Raw genomic sequence first — 27,426 nt, 5'->3', positions numbered from 1 at the left:
AGACACTGTTTTATTTCAAGTGATATTCGACAAGCAATCATTAAATCAACATACAAAAACATCTGCACCATCTCTCATATCGAGCTTATGTCACGGTGCATCAAAATAAATACTTTCAAGAGGAAATAATACAGACGTAATACTCAAAATCCAAACCAGACGAACGAAACGGTCGAGCAAATGCCACGGACATGAAACGTAAAAAGTTCCCGTAAAGGGGCAACGTACGCTCCCCCAACTCATTTCCAAAAATGTTGTAGAAAACATCTGCGGTACTTTGTAAAATACAGAATCTTAGCAAAAAAACGTCTTTTTTTTCCAGGTTTCCTCAAAATCATTGCAAAATATTAGCTGGTATTGTAGCGAGATTACATGTGCTTTTGCATTTAATTTTCATTTATTAGTATTCACATATATAAGAAGTATCCACAAAGTCTTGTCTGTATGGAGCAATGGCAGCCATATTGCACAAGGCTCATCTTCCTCAGGCACATGGAAGAACTCTCGTTCACATGCTTCTTTCCTGCAGGCACGGGTAACCATAGCAACCAGCGCCGCTCGAATACGACGCCCTCGCACCTGAGGTACCAGCACTTTTGGGCGACCGTGGCGAGTGCCTTCATTCTACAGTATCTGTCAGCTGCCAGTGACCGGCATCACAGGATGAAGAAAAAGAAAGTGTGTACCGAGCATGTGAGTTCACATTTAAAAACCACTCATTATAAACAGCGTTCCTTGTTTCACATGTTTAAAAAAGTTTGGTTCCTTTGACCTTTCATTCGCCTCAATATGTAGCGATGCATCAACACATGCTGGTTAAAAATACAGGTTACGGTACAAAAAAGTGGTCCGTGTTGACTTCTCTCCTTACGCCCTCAGACTGAATGTAAACAATCTCTCTCATGGCTTTCGATCGGGACCGGAGTGCACGGGTCGGGCTGAAAAATCCTGAACCCCTCATCGATTCAAGTTCTGCTGTCAGTCCCGAATGGAAGGTGGGAGTCCCGTATAGCCTACAATACGGAGTTAGCTACATTTACTTCACAGTCATTGTTAGTTTACTTAAAACAAGTTAAACAGGAATGCTAGGTTCTGTTGACTCCCACCATTGAGAGAACCAATACCAGACAAAACTGTGTACACAAAAGAGTGTGTGAATTGAAGTACTGCCAGCTGTTGTGTTTAAGTCCTCGGTCGCCTTTTTTCCAAATATTTAAACTTCCTCAAAGTGCAAGGATTAACCTTTCACAGTTCGCTTCAATCGCATACTCTGTCTGAGAAATAACATAAATCACGCTCGAAAAATAACATTTAAATTCAAATAAATGTTCTAGGCACTACTGAATGTCCAAAGGCGCTGCTGTAGATTGAGGAAGAGAGTGTTACAAAGCAAAACATTTCAAAGTGATGATTTTTCAGATCAAACACTTCCACGTTTCACTACGGTCCCCTAAAGTCAGTCGGACAAACTGACAGACGAGTCGGTCCTGTTTCAAAACAGACAAATTAGGGCCCACAAAGACATCTAGAAAGACAAATCGCCGAACATCCTCAAGCCATGATTTTTTGCGGGATTTCTATGGAAGCTTTGAGGAAGATGGCGTTATCACGGATGTAGTTCCTCTTCTTGATCTCCTCGTGCGAGATGAACTTGGGGTAGCCGAAACCCAGCGTGCTCTCGTCCAGCGAGTTCCGGCTGCTGGACGGTTTCTGGAAGTTCTTCCAGTTAGGATCAGGGTTGAAGGTCTCGGTGATATGCTGAGGTTTGGAGAGCGACGGGTCGCTCTGGTCCAAGATAGAGAAGGTGACCTTGTAGGAAAAGGGCCATTCCAGCAGGTTGTCATATTCGCCGGGCAGCACGCGGATGTAGATTGACAGATGCGACCCCTCGCCGCTGCCGTTTCCGTTGAGGAAAGCCGATACTTGCAGTTTGTAGCCGTAGCGGTGCGTGTAGAAGGGAGGGCTGAAGAACTCGTGGTTGTTGCGAAGTTTGGCCTCCTGCAGCTTGCGTGAATAGTCGGTCAGCTTCCAGATGAGTACGCCATCGTGGCTGACTGACAGCTCCTCCATTTCCCGTCTCAGCTCCATGATTTCCTGTCGCTGGCGGCCCACCAGGGTGGACATCATGGTCAGGTGGGATTTTGTGCTCTCCTCAAGGTGTCGACCGATGGCCAATTTCGGGCACTGTAAAGCAAACACACAGAACGTTATATGCTTATGAAAGTTTAAGTATGGCATCAACTCTTGGAATTTGAGTGATCAAAGCAGACAGCCTCATTTCTAACCTCCCAAAAAAAGTCTCAGACTAACATCAAAGCAGATTTTCACTGACACAGACACACATTTTGCAGGTGTGGAGGAGGGAAAGTTGTTCAAAGCAGCGTTTAAATGCTGTAAGCTCAGATAAAGTTAGTTAAGGACTCACTCTGTGTTTACAGCCGGCTTCTTTGAAGGGGCAGAGGATCAGCGCGCTGCCGCAGCTCTCCTTCACGTGATTGGGCAGATCCTCCCGGGCGATGTTCGGTGTGCCGCACTGATTGGGACACTGCACAGGGAAGCGAGGGCAGTGAAACTGATGGTTCTGGGGGAGGAAGAGAAACAGGCAGCATTGACGTGAATCTGTAGGTTGGGCTGTGAGTTTCTGTCGTTGTTGTTAAGCAACGGCAGCTTGCAAGAAAGTAGGCGTGAGATTTATGAAATCATCATGACATCTAGAGAAGCTTCTGCCCTCATGTGACACTGGAAGCACACCGGTTATGAGTTCAACGCCCAGTGATCCAACGTTATTTCTGTTGACCAAACTTTGAAAACACTTCTGTTCATTAAAATCAAATAAAATGCTTACCTAGAAATTATTGGAAAATTTAAATGTTGCCTCAAAAATAAACTGAAATAGGTTTAAGGTGCTAAAACTATAATAATAAACATAAACTAAAATCTTATATATCAAGGTAGAAAAATCTATTGTAAAATGACAAAAGCATTTACTAAATTGCTTAAACGTTAACTAAAATTTACATAAAAACAAAAAAGCTAAAAATAAAAGCTAATTGAAAATATGAGTTAAACTAAATATAACTAAAGTCAAAACTATAATAACTCAGACAAGTGAATACACAAGTACAGTACAAAGAAATATGATTGTTGTCTTGCTTTCCAGTTAAATATAAAAGATGACTTGAGAAGCTTTATTTTTCATTGAGCAACTTTTTCATCACTAAAATTGTTTTTGATTTATTGTTTTTTTCAATAAGCATAAATCTCAGTACACTTAAATAAATGTATGCTTCAAAATAAATAAATTAATAAAAAAATAAATTCATTATGGTGTGAAAAAAACATTATTTAGCTATTCAGCTATTGTTAATATATTTTTTTGTTTTGTTTTTCTATATTCCATTTTTCTATATTTTTATTCCACATCTATATTTATATTCAGTATTTCTATTTCTATTTTATCCATATTTATATTTGAAGAGTTCATTGGCAAAAAGCTGCTTTTAACAATGTTCAAAAATCATGTTTTTCATCATCATTTTGCTGTGGATTCCAAGTAAAATCAATCAAGTTGGGTTGTTTTGATTAAGTAATAATAACTCAAAAAAGAAACTAGCTACCTAACACAATACATTATAACCAAAACCTAACACAATAAAAACCATTATTTTAGATTTTTTCCTATATGGAGTTTTTTCAAATAAACTCTTCATTTATATTTATAAAAGTTTTTGTTTGTTTGTTTGTTTTCTATACCTTTATACTGATAAATAGGATTTTATGCTTTATGCCTGATTTATACCTTGACTACACAGTTGCTTTCAAACACATAGAGACAAAAGTGTGTAATACATTCGTGCAACATAAATGTATGATTTAATATAAGAAATGACACAAAAAAGTCTCACAAATGTGAATCCTCCTTGTATGAGGAAGAAATAGCAGTGTGTGCGTTTTCAGCTGGGCTGCTGAATATCACAGTGTTTTCTGCTTGTATTACCTCTATGTATTTAAACGCAGGTGTTATGGAAAACTCGGCCAGCCCAAGCTGTGGTTGACTGGCACCAAACCCAGAATCTTGCATGAAAGCCTCCGTCTATATTCACAGGCCCTTTGGCATCCCACCCTGTGCAGCCTCAAAACCCCTTTAATTCACCACTGAGCACCTCTGTTTTATAAACACTCGGCCTCTGACATGAACACCCAACAAACAAACACTGTGTCCATCCCATCACACAACAGAAGGAATACACTGCGCTGAATAATTCAAATGCTGTGGTTAAGATATAGAGGGGCCATTCTATGAAGCAGACGCTTTATCCGGTTCAAGCTGTCATATGCCGCGAATACATGTTAGTATATCTTCATAGTAAAAGAGTCTGTTACGGACTAAAGCGAGTTGAGTTTGTCATGTGTTTGTGGCACATGTTGTCTCTTTGTGTGATCTGCATACGCAGACACGAGCGCAACCCTGAAAAAAGACATCATAAGTCCTAATAATCAGTAAAAATGTTCCAACTAGAGGCAACAAATATCATGTTTATATTAGGGTTTAGTGTCTTTGTTGAGTCGCGACGAGACATGGCGTAACACTTGTTGATAAAGAAGGTGCTATTTATTATGTTACAATTCCCTGCTGTAACGCGAGCTTGTTTCTATCTCAAACAAACTCTGTATGATGTATTATGGTCTTTATAACGTTGTATATAAAAGTTAAAACAGTACGCCATAGTTTTTAACTATTTAACATATTATTTATTTAATTAAACCTTACCAATCCTTAACAAGTTGCACTGGCAAAGATGATATATCGGGTTGATCATCTATATTTTCCGTATCAGATTCGGGCTCGAATTGATATAAGGAAGTACCGATGACATTTTATCACCTTCCGGTACAATTGCTTTGTAACCTGATGTTCCGAATATGGTAAGAGGCGTTACATTTCCCTCACACACTTGCAGTAAACCTCTGAAAACAGTTTTATTGTAAAAAAATATATTTAATTTCCTGAAAAACATTTATGTATTTTTAAATCTTCTGAAGGACATTAGTAAATGAAAATGTATAAATGAAACAATAACCGTTTTTCAGAGGATTACATCCCCCTGACTTTAAATGAATGGTGTTGACTTTGTGGGCAGCACTGAATGTTTCTATCTATTGTAATAGTTGTGTATGAGTCTCAATGTAAAAAGATGAATCTCAACATCATAAAGTTACTTCTGGACAAATATCCAGAAATGGTGAAAAAGTAAAGATTGTGGAGGACCTGTGTGATTGTTTTGTAGATCAGTGGACAGTCTATTGACTCATGACAAACAAGAAACCCTTAAACAAGATGACTGAACATAAAAACTGTTATTGGTTGTTTAGGTCACATCATACAGTATTAAGAATCAGGGGCGTGTAAACTTTTGCCCTGGGATATATTTAGAAATTCTGTTATTATTCATTAGTGTGAACTTTGTTAACATTTCTTTAGTGAAATAAATTGCTCAGGGCAGGACTAAATAAAAATAAACATTCATTTTCATAAATCCTCTTATTCTTCCAAATGTTTCAGCTTTTTCCAGATTCTTCAAGGGGTGTGTAAACGATTGAGCTCAGCTGTAGCTGTAATACCGACAAATGCTGACTTTTTATATTTTTCTAATACTGCTAATCATTTTTGTTGTGGTATGTCCGAGAGGTCTGGCCCGTTATGCTACTGACCTGGATGGTGTCAAAGACGAACTCCTTGCCGCAGTACTTGCAGGGCTGGGTGCGTTTGGGACATTCGGTCATGGTGTGCTGGGACAGGAGTCTCCTCATCATTCTCGCTCCGCACTTGTTCTCGCAGTAGACGCTCTCCTGTGGACAGATGCCCTGGTGGTTCTAAGAAACAAAAAATATAAGGATGTGTGTGTCAGCATGGTTTTTTATTGGCTAAACCATACTGTACATTATGTGACACCAGCTTTAATAGAGGAAAGGAGACTAAAGATGGTTATATAAATGCTAGAAACTGAATGGAGTCTATAAGCAAAATTCAGGCTAAGTTAATAGCAGATGTTTAATACCAAGTTTAAAAAACCCAAACCAAATTCACTTCGTGCTAGAACTCTAATAAAACAAGACCAACGGGTCATAAACATTAACATAAACAGCATTGGGGGAAAAAAAGTTCTTAAATTATAGATTTGAACAATACTATGCAATTTTGCAGTTCACCCATGAAACAAAGATAAAACCAATAAAACCCATTAAACAAGTCTAAACGTTTATTTTATAGATTGTGGGCTTGATATTAGAAGTGTAAAAACAGGAGTGGCACTACAACATTTAGCTGCCAAATCTCGGAGTTTACACATTGTGTGAATTACACCAGAGTGAGACAAACTCGCTGTAACACTTATTACACAACAAAACCAGAAAATAATCAAGCTAATATTGCTTAGCCGACAAATCAACATGCTCATAAAACCTAAAGGCCAAATGCTAACAACTGTTCGGCGTACCTCGTAGGCCTCTCCCGTGAACTCGCTGCCGCAGAACTCGCACTTGACCTTGCGTTTGGGGCAGTCGTGCTGCAGGTGCTCGGGCAGGTCACGCCGTGTCAGCTTGACAGCACAGCGGTTGGGGCAGGGGATCACGTTGAAGGCGCAGGTGGAGAAGTGGCTCTGGAAAAGATATGAAAACTCAGTGATTTGGTTTCTTTTCTGATTTTTTATTTTATTTTGAAGAATGCACTGGAATTGCACATATAATGTATAGCTTAAATGCGTGAAGTGTAGATTGTTTTGGGTACATGTTAAACGTTTAAATGTTGTTACCTGTAGCTGTTTCATCTGGCCGGTCCAGCGGCAGCCCTCCTCACTGTGAATACAGCGGATGGGCAGCGCCAGTATCAGCTGTTCCAGCTCAGGGTCAGGATAGATCTACAACACACCATTACACCGAGGAAACATTAATCAAGCTCGTCTCCTCTCGTGAAACACACACACACACTCATACATTAACCAATCAAGGACAGGGCACAGGCATGGACTTAATCGTTCACTTATTATCTGTGACACACGCCTGCAGCTTGTCCTACATTTAAAGGAGATTGTTTGTTGATATAATAACAACTAACGTCACGTCATTCATAGGGATGGGCACTAGTACTCAGAAATGACAGCAATCAACTTTGAAAATAGATAAGTATGGTTGTTGTTTTTGGGTGACTAGGGGGCGGTTTTCCGGACAGGAGCTTGAACCAGAACTATTTTTAAGTTAAATGAGGATATTTAAGTCGTTTTTAGAAACATACTTTACAAAAAAACATTACTGCGGTGCATCTTGAGACAAAAACACGGATATATTTGGAGATATGTCAGAGCAAGTTGTTTTTGATCAAGACGCCTTCAACATTTAGGTTAGTCTGGGACTCGTCTTAAGCCCTGTCTGGAAAACCACCCCAAAAATTATGCAAACAAAAGGTTGACACAAATTTACCAAAAATCCCAAATAATTCTGTGATTGGTTAAGTCGTCATTTTTAGAAGTAATTAATTTAAGCAGTAATTTACATTCATTTGACTAGGTCTGAGTCATCATCATTTTTAGCTGGCTGTACATTTTAAATGCGTGTCACTATTAAAAGTTCACATTTTTGTAATTTATAATCTGGCATCTAAAAATTAAAAAAGTAAACCTGTATATGACTTTTTCTTCTGCGGAAAACAAAAGATATTTTGAGAAATCTCAGTGGTTTTGTGCTGTTATATACACAAGAAGTGGAAGTAAATTTAAGCCAATGTTAAAAATTTCTTCTTTTATGTTCTGCAGAAGAAAGACAGTCACACAGGTTTGGAATGACGACGTAAATGATGAATCATTATGTAAATGGTGAAATATTGTTCATTTTCAGGGAACTATCCCTTTAAAACTCACACACGTGCACTAAAAGACAAAGCTGTACACATTTCATACTATTAGAAATTGCATAATATTGAAGAAAATATATATTTTGTCTCATAGATACACAATTATACTGCCGTTTGATCATCATGAAGACGATGACCTCATCACTGCTCTGTAAAACGCATATATACACGTGTCTACTGGTGTGTACGTATCTGCTACACCCAGAGGCTATTGCATCTTCCCTTCATCCATAAAGTTGATGAGATGATGCTTCATCCAATCAGTCCAAATCCCCTGCCAGCAGGATTTACATACACACACGTCTACTGCGTGTTAGGAGGACACGTGAGGCAGCGCCGCTGCTGTTCGCCACCCATGCGGTCCCATATGGAGCCGCCAAACCCCCTCCCCGCCCTCCCAACCACAGACACAAATTCATTTTCATTGACAGACTTTCTGGCACACTTAGATAAACTCTCCCAACTGTGCCATTCTGCATCACGCACAACGAATTTCTGAAAGATTTACACACAAAACAGTTCTCTAAATGAATCACACTTTTACGCTGTACCTAAAATAAATCTAAAAAGAAAACCAAAGTTGGTCTTTTCATTATTCCTGATTGTAGCTTCGCATCCATCTATGTCTAACACTTCATACTGTTGTTGAGGAAGTGTAGGTGTAGCAAATAAAACCGTAGACGCGCGATGAACCGGACCTCAAACTGGCAAACAGCCCTGCAGAGGTGACTGGGTGATCTGTGGGCGACTGTCGGGCCTTTTAAAATGACTGCTTGTGTAATAATTCGTCTCACGAGCAGCACACACTCCTCCTGCACAACGCTAGGGTTTCCAGGAGGAGTACAGTTATCCCCCGGACTTCATGCAAATCACTGCTTCAACGGATTACTGAGCTAAAGCTCTCTGCAATGCACAACAGGTTTAACTTCCCGCATGTGCCCTTTCAGAAGTGTGTCAAGCGCGCTGTATAAGAAGATGACTCAGAAGGTTCAACGGTTCTGTTGAAAAACCAGTAAGAGGGAATTTTATAGCATCTCTGAAACTATGCCTGCCGTCTTTTTATGTTGTTGAACTCAAGGTTTGTTCATCATTGTTGGAGGAGTGTGGTTCATAATCTTACTCTCGAGGCCACAACATGAGTAAAAAAACTCACAATATTTATGAAACACTTTTCGAAAAAAAACAAAAGATATTATCGAAGAATGTCGTTAACCGAGCAGCAACGGCACCCACTTGCATTGGTTTTGTGTCCATACAATAGAAGTGAATGGCTGCCGCTGATGTCCGGTTAACAACTTTCTTCTTCATTTGTGTTCTGCGGAAGAAAGAAAACTAGACAGGTTTGAAATGACATGAGGGTGAGTAAATGACGAGAGTTTTAATTTTTGGGTGAAGCAGCACTTTAACTCGTTTTGTCAGATAAGGAACTCCGAGTCAACTCTTTTTCTTCCATGATTTCTTTGGACATTCCTGGGGACACGAGTGACCGGTGGCAGTTCATTAGTGCGATTACTCTGGTTGTTTGAGATTTGAGAAGCGTGGAAGTGGGGTGAGTGCTTGAGGCGTTTCCAGACTGTTGACACATTAGCATTTCGTACACTTTTGCAGAGCGTCTCTCTAGTAAAGTATAGAGAGTAAAGATAAAAAGCAAGGCGCCTTTAACTCCATCCCACTGTATGTTATAGGAATGTAAAGCACTGGGAGTGATTGAGTTGTAATCTGTTCTACAACAGAACGCACTGGAGATTAGTGTTGAGTGAATTACCTTGGCATAATCCAGTGGGAGCTGGTCCTCCGGGCACTTGAAGACCCCCTCACTGCGAACACAAGGAAGAGAGGATATATTGTTATCGTCGCTGAGCAGTAGAAAAGTAATCAGACACAAATAATCAATTCAGCGTGTACAACCAGCAGATTCAGTGTATCTATTGAAAGCAATTGAGATTACATGGCAGGATTCAGACTACATTTGCTATAAAATGTTGGTGGGGCTTGCTTGTGGAAAACTCATCACCACAATGCCTGAGTGTTCTGGGGTGGCTGCAATGCGGTTGCTTACTTTCAGGCTTTATCCCGAAGTATGTGATATTTTGGGGCATAAGAAGTTCTCAAGTATTTCTTAAGAACATCACAAAGATGTATGCGATGTGTTCAACAACTTTAACAAATGCATACAACAGGTTGTACGATCACATCCGTTTCAAGTTTCTTGTATGTGCTTTGTTTCAAATAGAGCTGAAGCTTTGAAGATGAAGATAATAATTGTGTGCATTACATATATAGATTGATATACAGATGTTATTTTTTCTTCTCCTCAGTGACAATAAAATATAAAAACACAAAAAAACGATCTGGCGGTGGCGTTAGAAAAATAATCTTGAATTTAGCTTTATATTTTCCTTAAGTACATATCTCAAAATGATTTTACTACTGCCCCATTGGCAGATTTGTTTTGCTTGTTTTAAACAAAAACTTATTTCATTTTTATACAGTATTTTCTTTCATAAAACAAGATAAAATATCTTAGGTCCCTTTCCTTATCAAGTAAATGTATCTTGATTTAAGAATTTATCGATCTTTTTACTAGAAAAAAAGACATAAATACTTCGTAAGAAATTCATTTTTTGCAGTCAAGTAACAAGACCAGTTTTCCAGTTTAGTCATGTCATGTAACATCCACATATGCCATATTGACTGCCCATAGTACTTCAATCTAGAACCCAAACACTGCTTTACAGTATTAAAAGTATGTTACAGCTAGTATTATAATAATAACAACAACAAGTATTTCATTGCGTTTTTATGTATTATAAAAGCGTCTGCTAAATGACTAAATGTAAATTATGACATCCAAATCTTTGTAATTCTGCGTCGTTTTAACCCAGAATAAATGTAAATAAAAGAGTTTTCTGATGAAAAATCATCATTACTAAACTAATCTTTGCGAATTAAAATTAAAAACTGTAATTTATGACAAAACCAAATACATGTATAAAACACATTATATTCTGAATTAAGAAAACTTATGATAAAATAATTCTTAAGATATTTATTAATATCAATATTGAGAAAAAAAAGAAAATCTTTGCAATTTTTTTCCCCAAGAATACAAAATATTTCAATTTGTTTATTCAACTTCAAGACGAAAAAAACAGCACGGTAGTGAGGAAGAAGTTTTGCAAAATCCAGCCCCTGGTCCCAAGATATCAGGACCCACCTCAATGTAAGTCTATTACAGTATAACTTTTCTCTGTTAGTATAACTTTTCGAGTTTGTTTTAATCCTTAACCACAAGTATGAGCAATACTTTGCCATTCATACCTTTAGCAAGCAACACTAAACATCAACTTCCTGTCTGGCCTGAGGAGTGTCCAAACATGGGCAGAGGCTCTTTGTTTGTCCTTATTTTTACTATGCTGAAGGTTAATTATGTACTATGGTTATGAACCATTGACAATAAAGCTAAACAGGGTTGAAAGACACATAAAGGAGCAACAGGAAGACATGAGATTTGGCATGGCTGTAAAGTAACCAGCTGAGATGGTGTCGTGCCTCATTAGAAGACCCCCTCGGGCAGCAGCATGGGCTGTCCTGAGCCCTGATGTCACCATTAAATATTCACTGTGATAAATAATAGAAGTGACCACAGAAAGCAGTGACAGGAGTATGAGGGAGGCATGTGTGTCCTACTGTACACCAGCGTTATTTACATAAACGGAATCCTACCAAAGGACCATCTGTGAAAGTGCACCCGAGAGATGTGTTAATACGACCCATCTACTGTCTTTTACTGAGATACAGACGCTCTCCAAACAACACACAGTCTTCATGAATGTATCCAGTTTAACATGTACATACAATGATGGCATTTATCTATGAGGAAGAAACTGAGAATGATAGCAGTGGTGATTATCTATGGTCATAAAAACGCTTTTCTCGCCAAAGGGGAAAAAATGTGACCGTATCACGAGACGGTGAAATTGTAAAACAAGTCAATAATAAATGGACTTTCCCTCAACTCGCTATGCAAATAAACTGTAATATAACAATGTTCAGAATACCTCCCCATTGAATTCCAGAAGGGCCCTAATGTAAAAGGACCCAAAACATCCCATGATGACATGGAAAAATATCCCAGATGGAGATTTGGACGCCAGAGGAGACGTCAGCACTTTCATCCATTAAGGTTAGTGTGTCAGTGGGGCTCCAGTTAACAACAGGCCTTAATAAAAAAAGGCAATCAATTACCCTTCAGAGACAGACCTACTCAGCAAAGCCACATCCGACGCACGCTGCTGGACTGTATTACAAGACCATTAATACAGCTCCATTGAGACCAATCAGCTTTTCAGGTTAGGTTTTGATTTACAACTGAGTACCGCCCCCTTAACTGATGAACAAATGTGAATAGAATCACAGTAAAAAAAAAGAATCTCGTTGACATTTCTTATAATGGAAACAAGGAGGATGACTGATTAGACTCTTTCTGACTTAATCTTTCCAAAAAGTAAGAGCCATGTATCTGTTATAGACCTTATGATTCCTACTGCGCCGTCTGGTTGAGACTCACTGCTAGAGCTGCACGTTTTTCGAGAATAATGTTAAATGCAACGAATAATACTTGTGAAAATCTCATTCAATTATATAAAAAAGATTTAAAAACAGACCCTGAACCCCACTCAAAACACAGCAAAGATGTAATGGATTTAATGGTTATACTGGGAATCGTATTGGTTTTAATGGAAACTATAATGGTTGGCTTCTATTGGTGGGATGCTTCTTTGCAGATGGGAACCAATAGAACACCATTAAATCCTATGGTTTCACATTATTTCTGGGAAAAGACAGCACCCCTCTCTCTCTCTCGGTCTCACCATTCAATCTTACAAATTTTCTGACTTGCCACATAATGCTAGCTTTGACGTAAAAGCCAAGAATTGCCATTGGTTCCCTTTATTTGTTCCTTTGAGGAGTTCCTCATTTCTGTTCCACAGAAAACACATCATGTTTAAAGGGATAGTTTTGTCATTTTAAACCAGACTTTCTTCCTTCTGCAGAACACAAAAGAAAATATTTAGAAAAATCTTGGTAAAAGAAAACCGTTGGTCCCCATTGATTGCATTGGTTTTGTCTCCATACAAAAGAAGTTAACAGTTTTCTTTTGCCATTTTCAAATTTTCCTAATATCTTCTTTTTTGTTTTGCAGAATAAAGAAAGTCAAACAGGTTTCAATCACATGAGGGTGAGTAAATGATGACAGAATTTTCATTTTGGGGCGAACTGTCCCTTTAAGAAGATATAATCAAGTTTAACTATACCTTTAAAACTCCGTCAAAACACTGGACTCCCCCACCTCCGATCACCCACAAGCCACGGGGTAAACAATAACGCATTAAAAGTAAAATCTCAGTTTCCGTCAACAAGCGGGCAGGCGTGACAGCTGCTCATGCTAAAAGATGACCAATCGAGATGAGGGCCCTTGTGCTTTAACAGCAGGACAGATGAGAACGCCTGCAGGCTGATTACATATTCATGTCTGTTCCCTTTCACTTAACACATCGTGTCAAGAGCTACAGCCCTCTGATCTCGTCCTCAGACATCGGGCATATTCGGGTCAGCCATGTCGTTTTAACAGGGAGCGTGTACACTTCATTCCAGATCATCAATGATTCTTTATTGCTTCCCAAGCTTCTTAAAATTCTCTGGGGTGCCCTCGGGTCAGATTTGCCAGTCATGCGTTTGCAAAGTGATATAGATGAAGACAGGCGTCACAACACTGCACTCGCACCTTCAACGAATCCTTTGACAGCGGGGAAGTGGCCAATCAGTGTAAAGAATAATGGACATAGGGAAGCTCGGAGGGGTTGAGAGAGGCTCTGAATGCCTTCTTAATGGAAGAAATATCTTTCTCTTTCTGTCACGAAATTGAAAGGAGGTATTAATCTATGAACAGTAAGTGCACTTGAGGACAGTTGTAGCTAAAAGAACATCTGGCCCTGAAAACTACACTGTGTGTTTGATTGTATAGAGGACTTTTATTTACGTTATGAATTATGTTCGGGTTACATTGTGATGAAATTAGGCATTTTAGGGATAGTTCCCTTAAGAAAGAAAAGTCTTTTATTATTTACTCACCCTCATTTCATTCCAAACCTGAATGACTTTCATACTTCTGCAGAACACAGAAGAAGATATTTTGAAGAATGTTGTTAACCAAACAACATTGACTCCCATTGAATTCCATTGCACGGACACAAAACCACCGAGACATTTCTCAAAATATCTTATTTCGTGTTAGACAGAAGAACAAAACATGAGGTGAATAAGTGATGACCGATTTTTTGGTGGGAGTGAACTGTGCCTTTAAATCTTACTGTGACAAGAATTGTTTACATTCAGCTCTATGGTTAGCACCTGTTCTTTAACAGTGCTTATGCAGGAGATACAGTTTCGAATCCAGCCTGCGACACCTGATTTACAACTCCAGGAGCAATAAAATCGGACTCGACATTTAGGCTAGATAGCGGTGGTTCGAACTGCCTTGCCCAACTAATAACAGTGAAGATAACAAACCACTGCAGGCAGTCTCAGGTCAGCGCAACACCGTGACTTTTGTTAGATTGCGAAGGCTTGACCATCATAAATCTACAGAACCATGCCCACTGGTTAAGAAAACTGCAGGGGCCGAGCACTTAACACTGAACTGTTACTCAATGCTGCCTACTGATGCCTAAGTGTCTTAACAGTCTTTTAGCAAAAGAAAAAATATGTTTAATATGTTTTTCAATACATCTATAATGTAAATTCTGCACAGGGCGATGCTGAATCAACTGTTCATTTATGATGACGTACTCAGATAAAGCATGTGGTCCATCCAAGACCTCCCAATCACGATGGTGGGATGACATTCTGTGCCGCTATTCGTGTTTGCTATGACACAAGCGACATTGTGGGTCACAGAGGTTCACACTTACGCGAAACGTTTCTGCATTTCTCTGATCACTCTCTCTGCTGGCATTTCAGAGGCAAACCATCTGGGATCTACTGAAATGTTTTTGAAATGTCATATTACTAAGAGCATTAACAAGTTTATAACAAAGTTTGAACTCAAAGTTAATCTCAAATAAAAATAACAAAATATGAGAGGTTGGCAGGGGGATGTTGTGAATGCTAAAGCGCTCCCAGGTTGTTGTTTTTGGTAACACTTCACAAAAAGGTTGCATTTGTTAACATTAGTGAATACATTAGTTAACATGAACATGAACTAAGATAAATAAATAATGTAGAAGTATTGTTAATTGTTAGTTCATGTTAATTTCAGCAGTTAAATAAATAACGCAATGTTTTTTCAGTAACCAACTAACATATGTTTACTAATGTTAACAAATACAACCTTATTGTAAAGTTTAATTGTATATTATCAAAGATGTGGTAGTGTTTATTTTCATATTAATAGCAAGAGCACATGTTATCTATAGTAAAAGACAGAATAGGTGCAGTGGATGTCAAATAAAAAAGTCAGATTGACATACTTCTACGGAGGTTTGTTCGAGCCCCCTGCCACCTTCACATCAAGAATCCTGTCTGGTTCAACAGATTAAAGATAGATAGATAGATAGATAGATAGATAGATAGATAGATAGATAGATAGATAGATATAGACAGACAGACAGAACGTTCAGAGCAGCTAAAGTGCTGCTGAAGTGAGTTTATTAGATTTGGCTCACGTGTGAGTAGGAGACACTGGTCTGCATGGACGTGCTAAAAGGCGCAGTGAAATGGAAACTGCTAACTCTCCACTTTGATGTTCACTCTGAATGTCAGCCACCTTTCTTCCGGTCTCTCCTATTCTCGCCTACGTCTCCACACGTGCAAACAACCACACTTGTGCACAACTGTCGAAACTGGCATGAATGGAAAGTCGGTTCTCTTATGGGCCGATTTGGCAGTTTAATTACAGACAGCAGGTCTAAATTTGTCCGCCTTTGTAAAGGGCCAAACGTTCATCTGTGTGGAGGCGCGTGCTTTGAGGGGAGGCAGTCACCGTAGGGATCCTTGGGAATGCAAGCGCACGGCGGAGCAGATCTGGGCGCTCCTCTTGCGCTGACAGCTTTATTAAAAGAGACGCTGTCCATACGCACAGAGATGCTTTGATCTGTCTCCAGGCGATCTCACTCTTTAATGCTGATAAAGGGCATTGCAGTTTTAACTATCAAGGTGAGGTAAGACTGGGCATTGAGATATAGAAGGGGTCTTAAAAAGTATGTCTTTAAAACTATGAGAAGATATTAGAGCCATTTTAGACGTGTTACTCTAATCCTGAGGACTGAGAAGACGGATAACCAGCACATCTGATGCATGACTAATCCTAAAACTGTGGTTCAACTGAGGACACATGGAGGAGGCTTTTGGTCCTTGACAATACACATAATAGGACTAAAGTGTTTTTTATAATACTAGATTAAGTGCACTGAGAATATGAAACTTCTTAAACCTGCGTTATGGAGATGTGCAACCTTTCACCTCATCTTAGCTCACTCTGTCATGCAACTCAATGTAAAAACAACTACTCCTGAGACGCTACCAAGATTTATTTATTTTTGTTATGACAAGAATGGTAATTTACCACGTTACCACAAACACACTATGATTTCACAACAATAGCAATAGTAACAACAGTTTTACTACAATAAAACCACGGTTAATTTTCCTAATGGAAATTAGACATACTGTTTCAAAACTGTTAACGTTCTGCAAACATTTGGTTAATTTGTGTCAAACTTTAAGGGAAACTTGGAACTTTGTTAATTTTTGGTTTGGTGAAGTCGTACGTATAGCATCCACTCCGCCAAAGTTATAAGACGCAAAGAGAGATACAAAGCCACAGAGACATATCTGACAGACCATCTATTAACAAAAATCAAAGCGTGCTGACACATTGTGATAAATGCGAAGCATTATGGGGAAAAAAAATCACATTTGGAAGACCATTGTGACATCGCATCTGTCACCCTTGGGGGGTCAATTAAAGTTTCAAACTGACAAACGCAGTTGACAAAGACAAATCTAATTTAAAAAGCTTAAATAGTGTGCGATCAGTGATGTGGAAATTGGATCGGAAAATTGAGTATAAAGGACTAGGATGAGCTGTTTCCTACCTTATCTTTTTAGCTGTGAGGGCTTCTCGCCCCATGCGGTTAGCGTGTAGGAGAGATGTTCAAAAAGGTCTCCTTTCAAAGATGGCTACAGGCCGAGCTGCAGAAGAATAAGCTCTCAAAGTGCATTCTGAGATGAATACATAATTAATCGAAATGAGAAGATCTAAGAACAAGCTAATAATGGCTCTCTGATAATCCTGCACCAGTTTGATATATTCAATCTTCTGAGGGTCTCTTTTAAATGAAAACTAAGTTGGAGCCTTCGAGCACGTTCAGAACATCAGATGTACGAAACGTATGGGCTGATCTCAAATCTCTTTGCTATTATGTCTAAAAGGTACCAGATGCAACGTTAATTGGAGATATGATCTGATAAGTGGTGAATATCAAATGTTCCTGATCGATTGCTTTTAACACACTTAGTCTGTCTACTTCTCATTGAGGCCCTTTTAAAAATAGCCTGTTTACCGTAAAATGGAGGCGATGCGATCAGTTACAGTTATCTTACCATCACCTTACACCCCTGCCAGACAGGAAGGCTTCTGGACTGGAAAAAAGTTGTTGAGATAAAACCAGCACCAGCAGGCTAATCCTGAGCGCTAGCAATGTCTGTTTATGAGAGTTGTGCCACTCGGCAGCCCTGTTTGCAACGCCTCTGGGCAGTTATTTACATCATAGCAAGTCAACAGTCTTATCTATTTGAATGGTGGAAGGCAGATATTTCTAAAATCGCTGGCAAAAATTACAATTAAATTGCATATTTCCGATCAATAATTCAACCTGATATGGACTGTACCATAATTTTGGTTTGCTAAGCTTAAAGGAGGCATGAATTAAAATCACAATTTTAACCTGAGGCTTTTGTTATATAAGAGGGAATCCCATTCACTCGAACATCAAGTAAGTGTCAGAACTGAAAACGCTCTTGTTACTGAGATTACAACTGTTATTGGCCCAGCGAACGCCAGGTTCTGGAATGCACCTATCTATGATGACATTGATAGGTTGAACACGCCTCCACAGAAAAATAACAACGACTACTTCTCTAGCCCGCGCCCACTGGTTCGTGCATGACAATTCTGAAGTAACACAAGACAGTAAATTTGAGTAAAATCATCCCGTGCGAATGCGTCACATGAAATACTGATGTGGGGAGGTCATTTATAAATAAAAGGAGGTCTCCAGATAATACTGATGCCTTGCGAAAACTGTGAATGGTGCTAATGTGTAACCTAACGTTACGTGCAGTTTTTATCGTTTGACGATTGGATAGTTCTACTGAAGGGCAGGGCTTTATACGCTAGAGAAAAAGAAAGTGTTAAAAGAGAACAGATCTTTTTGTACCTTAAATCCCTTTATACAACACAAGAGAGTACAACCACACAAATCCAAAGTAAATATTTATCCCTTTTGATATCTATTAATAGCGTCTAACATATTAAGCTTGTCAACGGCTATTCATAATGGTTTGTTTTTCCCTCATTCAAAGCCAATAAAAACTGTGAATGTATTGTAGGCATCAACACAAAAGCTGTGTCTAAATGTCTAGAAAGACTAAACTCTAAATTAACTTCATGAGTCTCAAGTGCCAGCAAGTCTTAAGCCTTGGCTTGACACTACCACGATTCATTGTGTGTCCTTGCGTGAGACACTTCATGAATAGTACCTGGTGCTGCGAGACTAAGCTAATTTGTGTGTTAGAACAGATTTAACTCTATTCCACAGATGCTCCAGGAAAAAACCTCAACCACACCCCATCTAATTTTACCTTGTGGGACTGAAAAGCGTTCAAAAACAAGGCGGGAATATCTACTTGCGGACCATGGCGCAGAAGATAAGGACAGAAGTCTGCGTTTACGCCGCTGTTGAGTCATCCTGATAAAAGTAACTAGAAAGTGGGTGCAGCGCTTTGTGAAAGTTAAAGATTTTACGCTCATTATCGGCTGTTGTGCAGCTGCTGGCTGGCTGAGTCACCGCGTGCTGGTGGATACCAACTACGCACCTAATATATGCCATGAGTCACCCACGTCATACAGAGAAAACACCTCTTCTCTGCCCATCTCCGCGTTACCTGACTTACTTTTAAAACTTTTAAAACCCAGTTAAGACAGTTAATCACTATGGGGGGGATTATGTCATTTAAATGTGATTGCTGCATCGGCTCTTTGAAAAACAGAGGAAGGCTCTTCACTGTGTACCAGAGGTGCATCAGTCCTCAGAGGTGTCACAGATTGGCTAAACTAGAACTCCAGTGGCCATGGTAACGGGATAAAGGTGAGGCTACTCGTGCCAGACAGGTGTGTGTATATGTGTGTAAGGGAGAGGCGAGCGTGTTGGGAAGCTTGATGTGAGCTCATGTAGCTAATAAGAACATGTTAGAACCCCTGCGCTCGCCATCAACCCACAGCGCAGGCAAAGGAGACAGAGAAGACCATTAGTAAAAATACAATCCATTATATCTCCCACACAGACTCGGCCACTGAGTAACAGCTTAAGCTTTCATTTACTGAGATGATATTCAGAAACTTCCTCCTGCAAGTATCGAGATGTAGAAGAGTCAGTGGGTTGATGTTTTGTTCTGGACCTGCAAATGTATCCTTTTAAGAAATAAGTAATAAATTATAGATTTTGAGTAGACCTTTATGAATTGAAATTGTACTTTTTTTTAAAAAAAGTTAAAGATAGTTCGCCAAAACAAGAAAAATCTCTCATAAATTTTTCATGCTCATGTCATGTGACTTTCTTCTGCAGAACACAAAAGAAGCTATTTTGAAGAATGTTGGTAACCAAATTACATTGGCCCCCATTGAGGTCCATTGTATGGACATAAAACCAAGACGTTTCTCTAAATATCTTCTTTTGTGTTTCCACAGAAGAAACAGTCATATAAAGGTTTTAAATGACACAAGGGTGAATAAACAATAACAGATTTATTTTATAATAGCCATGGCCATTTCATCAAAACAAGAAATGCACCAATAGTGCAAACAGCATACTCGTTAACATCTCATTCATCTCAAATAGATGGAATGATCAGCACATCTGAACCTGAGGAAAGACTTTCTCTGTTCATTTTCCCCGGATGTATTATGAGTCCGGTCAGGACAGGAAACTCTAAGTTTGTGTAGTTCTGACACATCCGAAAATAAACCCGCAGAGCCAAAAGAGGATAACGTGCCACGCTGGACCTGAAAGAACTTCTTTGAGCCGTCGCACCCAGCGGATCTGCACGGGTAGGCAGGAAGGAAGCCATCACAGGGCCTCTTTCACACAGAGGAACCAATGGCTGTGACCTTCAATCCGGTCTGCCTCCGGAATTGACAGTCAATAGGCCCGAATGAGTGCACGCTTTAACCCGAAGAGCTTAAGCGCTCAGCCAACACCTGTTGAGCCCTATAAGAGAGCCTTTCACCAAGACAGGTGCCTTCAGAGAGCCAACGCTTCTTCCCAAAGATCTGGCCACCCCAGCTGCTTCCCTCACCAGCGGATTCTTTAAATGCCTGCTTGTCAGCCACACAACGGGTAGCAGTCTCGCACCCGTGGTCCCTCAGCTGTCTCAGCCCCCAGATCCATGAAAACACAACCATTTTTTATTAAACCAGGTCACGTGTCGGACGTACATAAGATATACGGAGTTGTAAATTAAAAATAAACAAAAGATCAGTTGTGTGTAATGTGGGTGAGCGGAACAAGATGTGAAGGGGATTTAGAGACTTGTGCTGAGCTCACAGAGATTGAAGGTTTACATTACTGTAGCGTAAAAAGCTGGAATAATTTAGCGGAGAGAAACGAATTGCATCTGGATGCCCTTCAACTGTCGGTTACAGGGATGTAGCAAGGAGGAAAGATTTCAGTTCATTCATGATGTAAAATATCTCAATTAACATGAAGTATAATTGACAATTTATCTTATAAATGCTATAATTTCTCAACTGGTTCATAAAGAGTCAAGACAATTCGTAGGTCGTAGGTTCATACGTAAATAAAACAAGTAACTTAAAGCTGCAATCTATAGCTTTTGGTTCTCTTTCACCTTCTATGTTTTAGGCAAATTATTTTACGTACTTTATGCGAGGTCAAATTGACATCCCCACAAAATTTATTTTATTACATATAGCAGCTTTAATATACTACAACTATGTTTTTGTTCCAATACCAAGTACCTGCTAAAATATATTATTCATTTATAATACGCAATACTGTCACACTCTTTTCAGTACATCTCCGTTCTTAATATATATAGAAGCTGATAAAAAACGTTTCCAATAATTCCAGGTTAAAGCAACCTGGGCTCAGCAGCATGCAAAGTGTGAGTGACAAAGTGCTTCACTGCATAACTTAAATAGTTCCCTTGGGTGCAGATACAAAGGGAAGGAATGGTTATATCATTTATCTTTAGGTATAAACATGCTCGGGCAAGTCCCGGATCCCTGCTGGTTAATACACTGTTCATAACTTTCTTTTGTACAACATGGTGGTATCTATGAGGGTTCGAGACAGAAGCACTGCAGTTATTCACTCAGGAATGCCGTCTATGCACTTGCAGACAGTGGGCATCTGAATGGGGTCAGAAAATCCCGTCAGGAATGTTAAGAGCTCGTCCGCTTTTTGTGTCGCCCTCATTGAACAAGCTCCTCATAACACCCTCAACCATGATAATTAAAACAGAACCCTCGCGACACTTCCAACCAAAGAACCGTTAATGAGAAACATTTAAACTCAATAAAACCAAGACAAGACTCAATTCTCTCATGACAGCCTCAGCTTACGACGTGACCACTCGCAGCTGTGTGGAACGGATGAAGAACTTTCACTCGTCCACAGCTGGAGCTACGGTAGGGTCAACTTTCACAATGACCTCACCGCAGTCTCTCAATGATATCATTTGCTGTATCTTAAATATGATCTTGGCTCTTCCGCACCAAAAAAAGTTGTTCAGCTGTGAAAACAGAATTGTTCATAAACCTATAATTGCATATGACACCTCCCGCCCAGTTCCCTTATTTTTTCTGACCTCGACCGCAGCGAAACCTTACAGCTGTGGTAAAATTCTCAAATCAGCTGTCAACCTCCCTGCCATTCCAAGATTAGCATGATTTTGACATTTGGGTGAGTTTTGTTTTTCTTCACCTGCAGGAATTGATTTGAATTATCTTGACGTAACTAATGAACATAGGAAACATAACGTGTTACCTGTGAACCTTGAATGAGAGCTAAGATATACGAGTTCAACCATTCTTAACGCGTCTGATGCTTCAGTTTACAATAGATTGAATGTGAAATTTTGTCGCTTATATGGGCAGCAAAAAAAACAGTTAGTAAAAAAACAGTGGGTTTCTTATTTGCACAACATGGATTCCTACGTTTTTACATTGTTATTTTATAGTGGAATTGCACAAAATAGTATTGTGCGAAATTTTCATTTTTATTCCCTGATAGCACACATACATCTGGGAGACGTCTATTTGACGTATTTTATGGATTGTTTGCATTTCTGCAATACATCTCGGAGACGTCGGATGTCATACCGACATCCAAAAAAATGTTTACGATTTCAAATTTTTGTAAAACTGCCTTTTCTAAGACATTTATCAGATGTCCCTGTGCTATCTGGGTTTCCTCTGCACTTGACCCTTAAAAAGCAGCAAAATGCATTTTGTTTGCAGAACTTAGGATCAATGGAAAGAAAAGTCTAGTTTGACCGCGTCATAGACCCTGCCACCTGTGTGAGAATGTGTGGGTACTTCATAAGACAAATGTGACCCTGGACAACAAAACCAGTCTTATGGGTCAATTTTTCGAAATTTAGATATTTACATAATCTGAAAGCTGAATAAATAAGCTTTCTATTGGTGTATGATTTGTTAGAATAGGACAATGTCTGGCTGGGATACAACCTTTTAAATCTCGGGAATCTGAGAGTGCCAAAAATCGAAATATTGAGAAAATTGCCTTTGAAGTTGTTAATCAGGGGCACTGTAGCAGGCCATCCACTCACAAAAATAAAGTTTTTATATATTTAAGGTTGGAAATTTACAATATATCTTCATGGAACATGATCTTTACATAATATCCTAATGATTTTTAGCATAAAAGAAAAATGGATAATTTTGACCCAAACAATGTATTTTGTCTTTTACTAAAAATGTTCCCGTTCTACTTAAGACTGGTTTTGTGATCCAGGGTCACATATCAGGAAGTAATTGGGGACACCCAGTCATCATTCATCGCTCTCATTGACATGGGTTCTGAGAAAGATCCTGACTCCCAGATGTCCTACGCATCCTGGCTTCCTCTCTGCACTGGGCACCAATGCTTCCTCTGAAGCGGCCATTCCTCAGAAGAGCTCACTGTCTGTCACGGGCCAAAGAAGCTATTCTCCTCTTTCAATGAAAAGAAGGCAGCTTTAATGTAAAGAAGATGTTGTCCACACAGATGAACCTGGAAAGGAGTCAATCTTTCTATTCCCACTATGCCTGTTACCAGTTACCCTGCTTCACCCGATTTCAATCCATCCTTCTGCCGTCGAGGCTTCAAAGTTCACATGTTGCAGACCATCGCCTCCCAGGAGAATACAGAAAGATAAAGAAGAAATGATGCATATTTCTAACTCTTCTTGCTTAACTGGCATAAATCTTTATCACAGTGTGCACCCTCACATGCGTGTTTGAAAGCGTTAACCCATGAAAACTTCTTTTGTGTGATGGCAATGAACCAAATGCCCTCAGCCAAGGTTTGTCTGCTCAGATCACGTGACCGAGTTGATTGCTAAAGCGATAAGCCCCGAGGGTCGGCCCCTCCTTACCCTCCCGGCTCTGATTAGGCCTTCGGAGATAACCGCCTTCCTTCAGCAGAAACACACTCCATTTACAACGCAAATAAACCTTTAGGACCAAAGTCAAACCCTCCACCAGTTACATGAGATATATGCAGATTAGTGGGATGATTCAGGTGTTAATGTGAAGTTGAGTTTTAGAAGGGTGAGTTTTTAGGTAGCGTGAGACAAAAAATGGCCAGAGGCATTTTAACAATAATGGTTAAAATGCAGCAGATGGTGATTCATGGTTGGGTTTTGTTGTGCAACCCTCGCGCGAACGGCAGAAAATCTCATTGCAATGGCAGGTCTGAACTGATCACAGGCTGACTATAATAACGGTTGGAAGAACTCTGCATGTGTACTGTACACAACAATGGATAAAAAAGGCTGCGGTTATCGTGAAATGTCAAAGAAGCTTAGACTAATCTTTGGGATCACGTAAATATTTGCTTTTCTTAATGCCATTTCAAGAAGGTCTCGAGATTCAAGATCAACTTCAAAAATATATGTTAATTCAGTATTACACTGGAAAAGTACAGTATTGGTAAATAAACCCAAGATGATTAGATCTTAAGGTTTATTTTTCAATGATGACCATATTTTTACTGCTCGTTACACGGCTACTTAGCAAAAAATGAATAAATGAATGGACATAGAAACGTATTTGAACTTCCATTACTTGATCAACCAAGAGACTATAACCGCATATTTGACCCCGCAGTGCTGAAAATAACCAATAAGAATAAAGGGTTTGGGAGAGAATGTAATAATAAACATCAAGGCGAAAAGTACTGTTAAATCTAAAATCAATTCAACACAATGTGTCAGTTTGGTTAGTTGAAGTACTAATGCAAAGTCAAACCACTCCAATAAATCAATGAAACCTTGTAAAGACAAAGATTTGCTCAAACTTAATTAAGTATGTAGGCTAAAGGTTTGAAGGCCCGGACCATCTAAATAGTTTAACAGTTACACTGAACTGTTCAAATAAGTTCTCATTAGCTGATGACAAAAGTTGGTCAAAGAAAAAAGTTGACTAATAAGAAAGAACACCAGATCACATTTCTCTGACACACTGATGACTCATGAGCATTGTCTGCCTTCATTAAGTCCTGTGCGACACTTCTTTTATTCTTACTTTCTCATGGGCTTTTTTTTCAAAATTTTACACTGGAAAATGCTAGGAATAATCCTTTTCGAATGGAGGCGTGAGAGAAAAGATGTTTACTTTAAGCAAGTTCTGGGAATAGAATATAAAGAAAGACCCTCGGGCAAAATTTATCTTGCGTTTTCCGTCTTCCTATTTCTCTTGTTAACATGCACGGTTCCTTCATGTTTCTTTCACGACATTGTGACCGTAGTAGACCAGCAGCATGCACTGGATACCTCTTATCTTCTACCAGAGCATCAGCAGAAGCTCAGTGTTTATGTTACACGACATGCAGACAGGAGCATTTTTTTTTTAAAGCAGATAAGATCTTTGCCCTGTTTCAGAACGGCCCCCTTTGCTAGGGGTCATTCAACATGAACTGATCATATATGTGCAAATAAAATATAATTTATGTTTCCTTCCGTGGCCATATCAATGTCAGTAAAACTATTTAGCTTGTTTTCCCTATTAACGCTGATTTCATTTTCACATAAAATGTAGTCTGAATCTGCGGTGTATACATATTTCAACTTCTTTAACACTTCTGTTGCAATTCTGTCAATTAAACAAACTTTAAAATAAATAAGACGCATTACTGTCGATCTGACTACCAAACTTTAAGATCACCCATATATCTGTTACAGGATCTCATATTTTCAATTATCTAATATTAATTGAGTTCAATTTTGACATGAAATAACAGTCTTGCACCTTCATGTTGTTAAAGTGACTGGAATACAATTTAGTTCTGAATAAACAATCCGCCAAACTTTCGGTGTACTGCTGCCCTCGTGCCAATAAAGGAATCCCTTCCAAATCCCTCGTGTGTGACAACCCCCTCTTACACCCCCACCGAAAAGCCCTGCGGTCAATATGACAGACAAGGCCAGAGTTGAGGGTCTCTACTGCCTGAAAATACACAAACACACACAGACCTTACTAGCTACAGTATTGAAAACCCTTCACTGTGGTTTTCAGATAATGATATTTACAAAACGCTACCCATAAAAGCTACTCTAAAAGAAATCTATGGACACTAAAATTTTAAAAGATTTTTAACCGCTTCAAATTTCTTTACAGATTAAGGCAAGACATTTCACATTAAAAAGTGGCCCTGCACACACACCGAACATGTCTGCAAAAGTTCCCACATTTCTGTTTTTATCATCACAAGTGGTTTCCAAAGGTACAGTAGAAAGGTCTTGTGAGAGTGATGAATGAACAAAGACAACAATAGACAGTTGATACTCAAAATAATGTCATTCCCCAGAATTCTCTTAAATTTGTTACTTATCTGTGAGAGCGACAATTTTATACATATGATACAAAAGCTGTCCTTTGTCAAACAAGTAGGAACGGCTGTCACAATGTTCAACACAGTCTCAGCCTTTTCATGGAACTGTTTATCTGGTGTTTTTGTGTTGTATTTTATGTTTCCATGTAAACACACATATGTTATGCCCGTATTTATCGTCTGACACAACAGAAACTACATCTGCACGGTATTTCCATACACACATCATTCCCGGTGTCCTATTGGCTGCCAGATCAACAGAAGGCCTACGGGCGCCCATAAAACCGTCAACAGTACCCCGAATGATTGACAGTTATGTCTCGAAACCGTTTATCAGTCTAACACAGTTTAACCTTCAAAACGTCCATCTTCACAGTTCTAAATCAGACGTCTATTATATGCATTATGCTATAGGTTCTGTCACATGCTCTTCTTTCACGTGTGTTGTTATGACGCCTCACCTGAGAAATTCCTGCAGACAGGTGTCGCAGAATCTGTGTCCACATGTGGAAACTTGGACGGGTTCCCTCATCGCCTTGCTACACAGAGGGCACTGAAAGCGCCTTTTGGGTTTCTCCAGGAACTTGTAGTCAAACCCCGGCATTGCTGTGTTTTTATTAATAAGCGTCTATAGAAATGGCGTTTATGTTCCTCTCCAGTAATGCTGGTTGACGTGCTGTCACAGTCCGAATCCGTTTAAAGCGCTCGGGTGAAAATTGATATTCACTTGCCGACGAGACACAAGCGCTCTCCTTCTAAGCGGTCGGTATTGTTCCGTCTCGGCTTTCTCTTCCGAGCAACGCCGCTCGATCCCGCATAGGGTTGACAGTCTGAACCCCGCGACGTGTTTATACGACGAGTCCGTCAATGCAGCGCTACGGATAAAGCGAGACGACGAGCTCAATGAGAAACATTTACCGCGCGTCTCTCCTGTCTGTCGAGATATCACTGACAGCCTGGAGACAAAGCTCGAATCCCATCTGTTTAGGTATATAAAGCCCCGCCCACTCCTCCGTGAGGGAGGAGCCCAATTTAAATCTCTCCCTGCCCAAGGAGACCAGAAAGGGGAGAACATTTACAGTTATATCTGTGAGTGTTTTA

The 27,426-nt window shown here is 39.5% G+C and overlaps 1 protein-coding gene across 1 annotated transcript; it reads right to left on the bottom strand.

Moving 5' to 3' along the window:
- Positions 1–27,302, bottom strand: traf4a (tnf receptor-associated factor 4a). The gene is made up of 7 exons (XM_056757691.1): positions 26,787–27,302; positions 9,672–9,723; positions 6,813–6,917; positions 6,498–6,659; positions 5,713–5,874; positions 2,426–2,581; positions 1–2,184 (listed from the first exon to the last, which is right to left on the bottom strand). The coding sequence occupies exons 1-7, from the start codon at positions 26,927–26,929 to the stop codon at positions 1,552–1,554; spliced, it is 1,413 nt and encodes a 470-aa protein (XP_056613669.1). The 5' UTR covers positions 26,930–27,302; the 3' UTR covers positions 1–1,551.
- Between the last annotated feature and the right edge of the window lie 124 nt (positions 27,303–27,426).

Source organism: Triplophysa dalaica, chromosome 9, assembly GCF_015846415.1.
Source record: "Triplophysa dalaica isolate WHDGS20190420 chromosome 9, ASM1584641v1, whole genome shotgun sequence".
Taxonomy (NCBI): Eukaryota; Metazoa; Chordata; class Actinopteri; order Cypriniformes; family Nemacheilidae; genus Triplophysa; species Triplophysa dalaica.
This window is presented reverse-complemented; position numbering and strand designations above follow the sequence as displayed.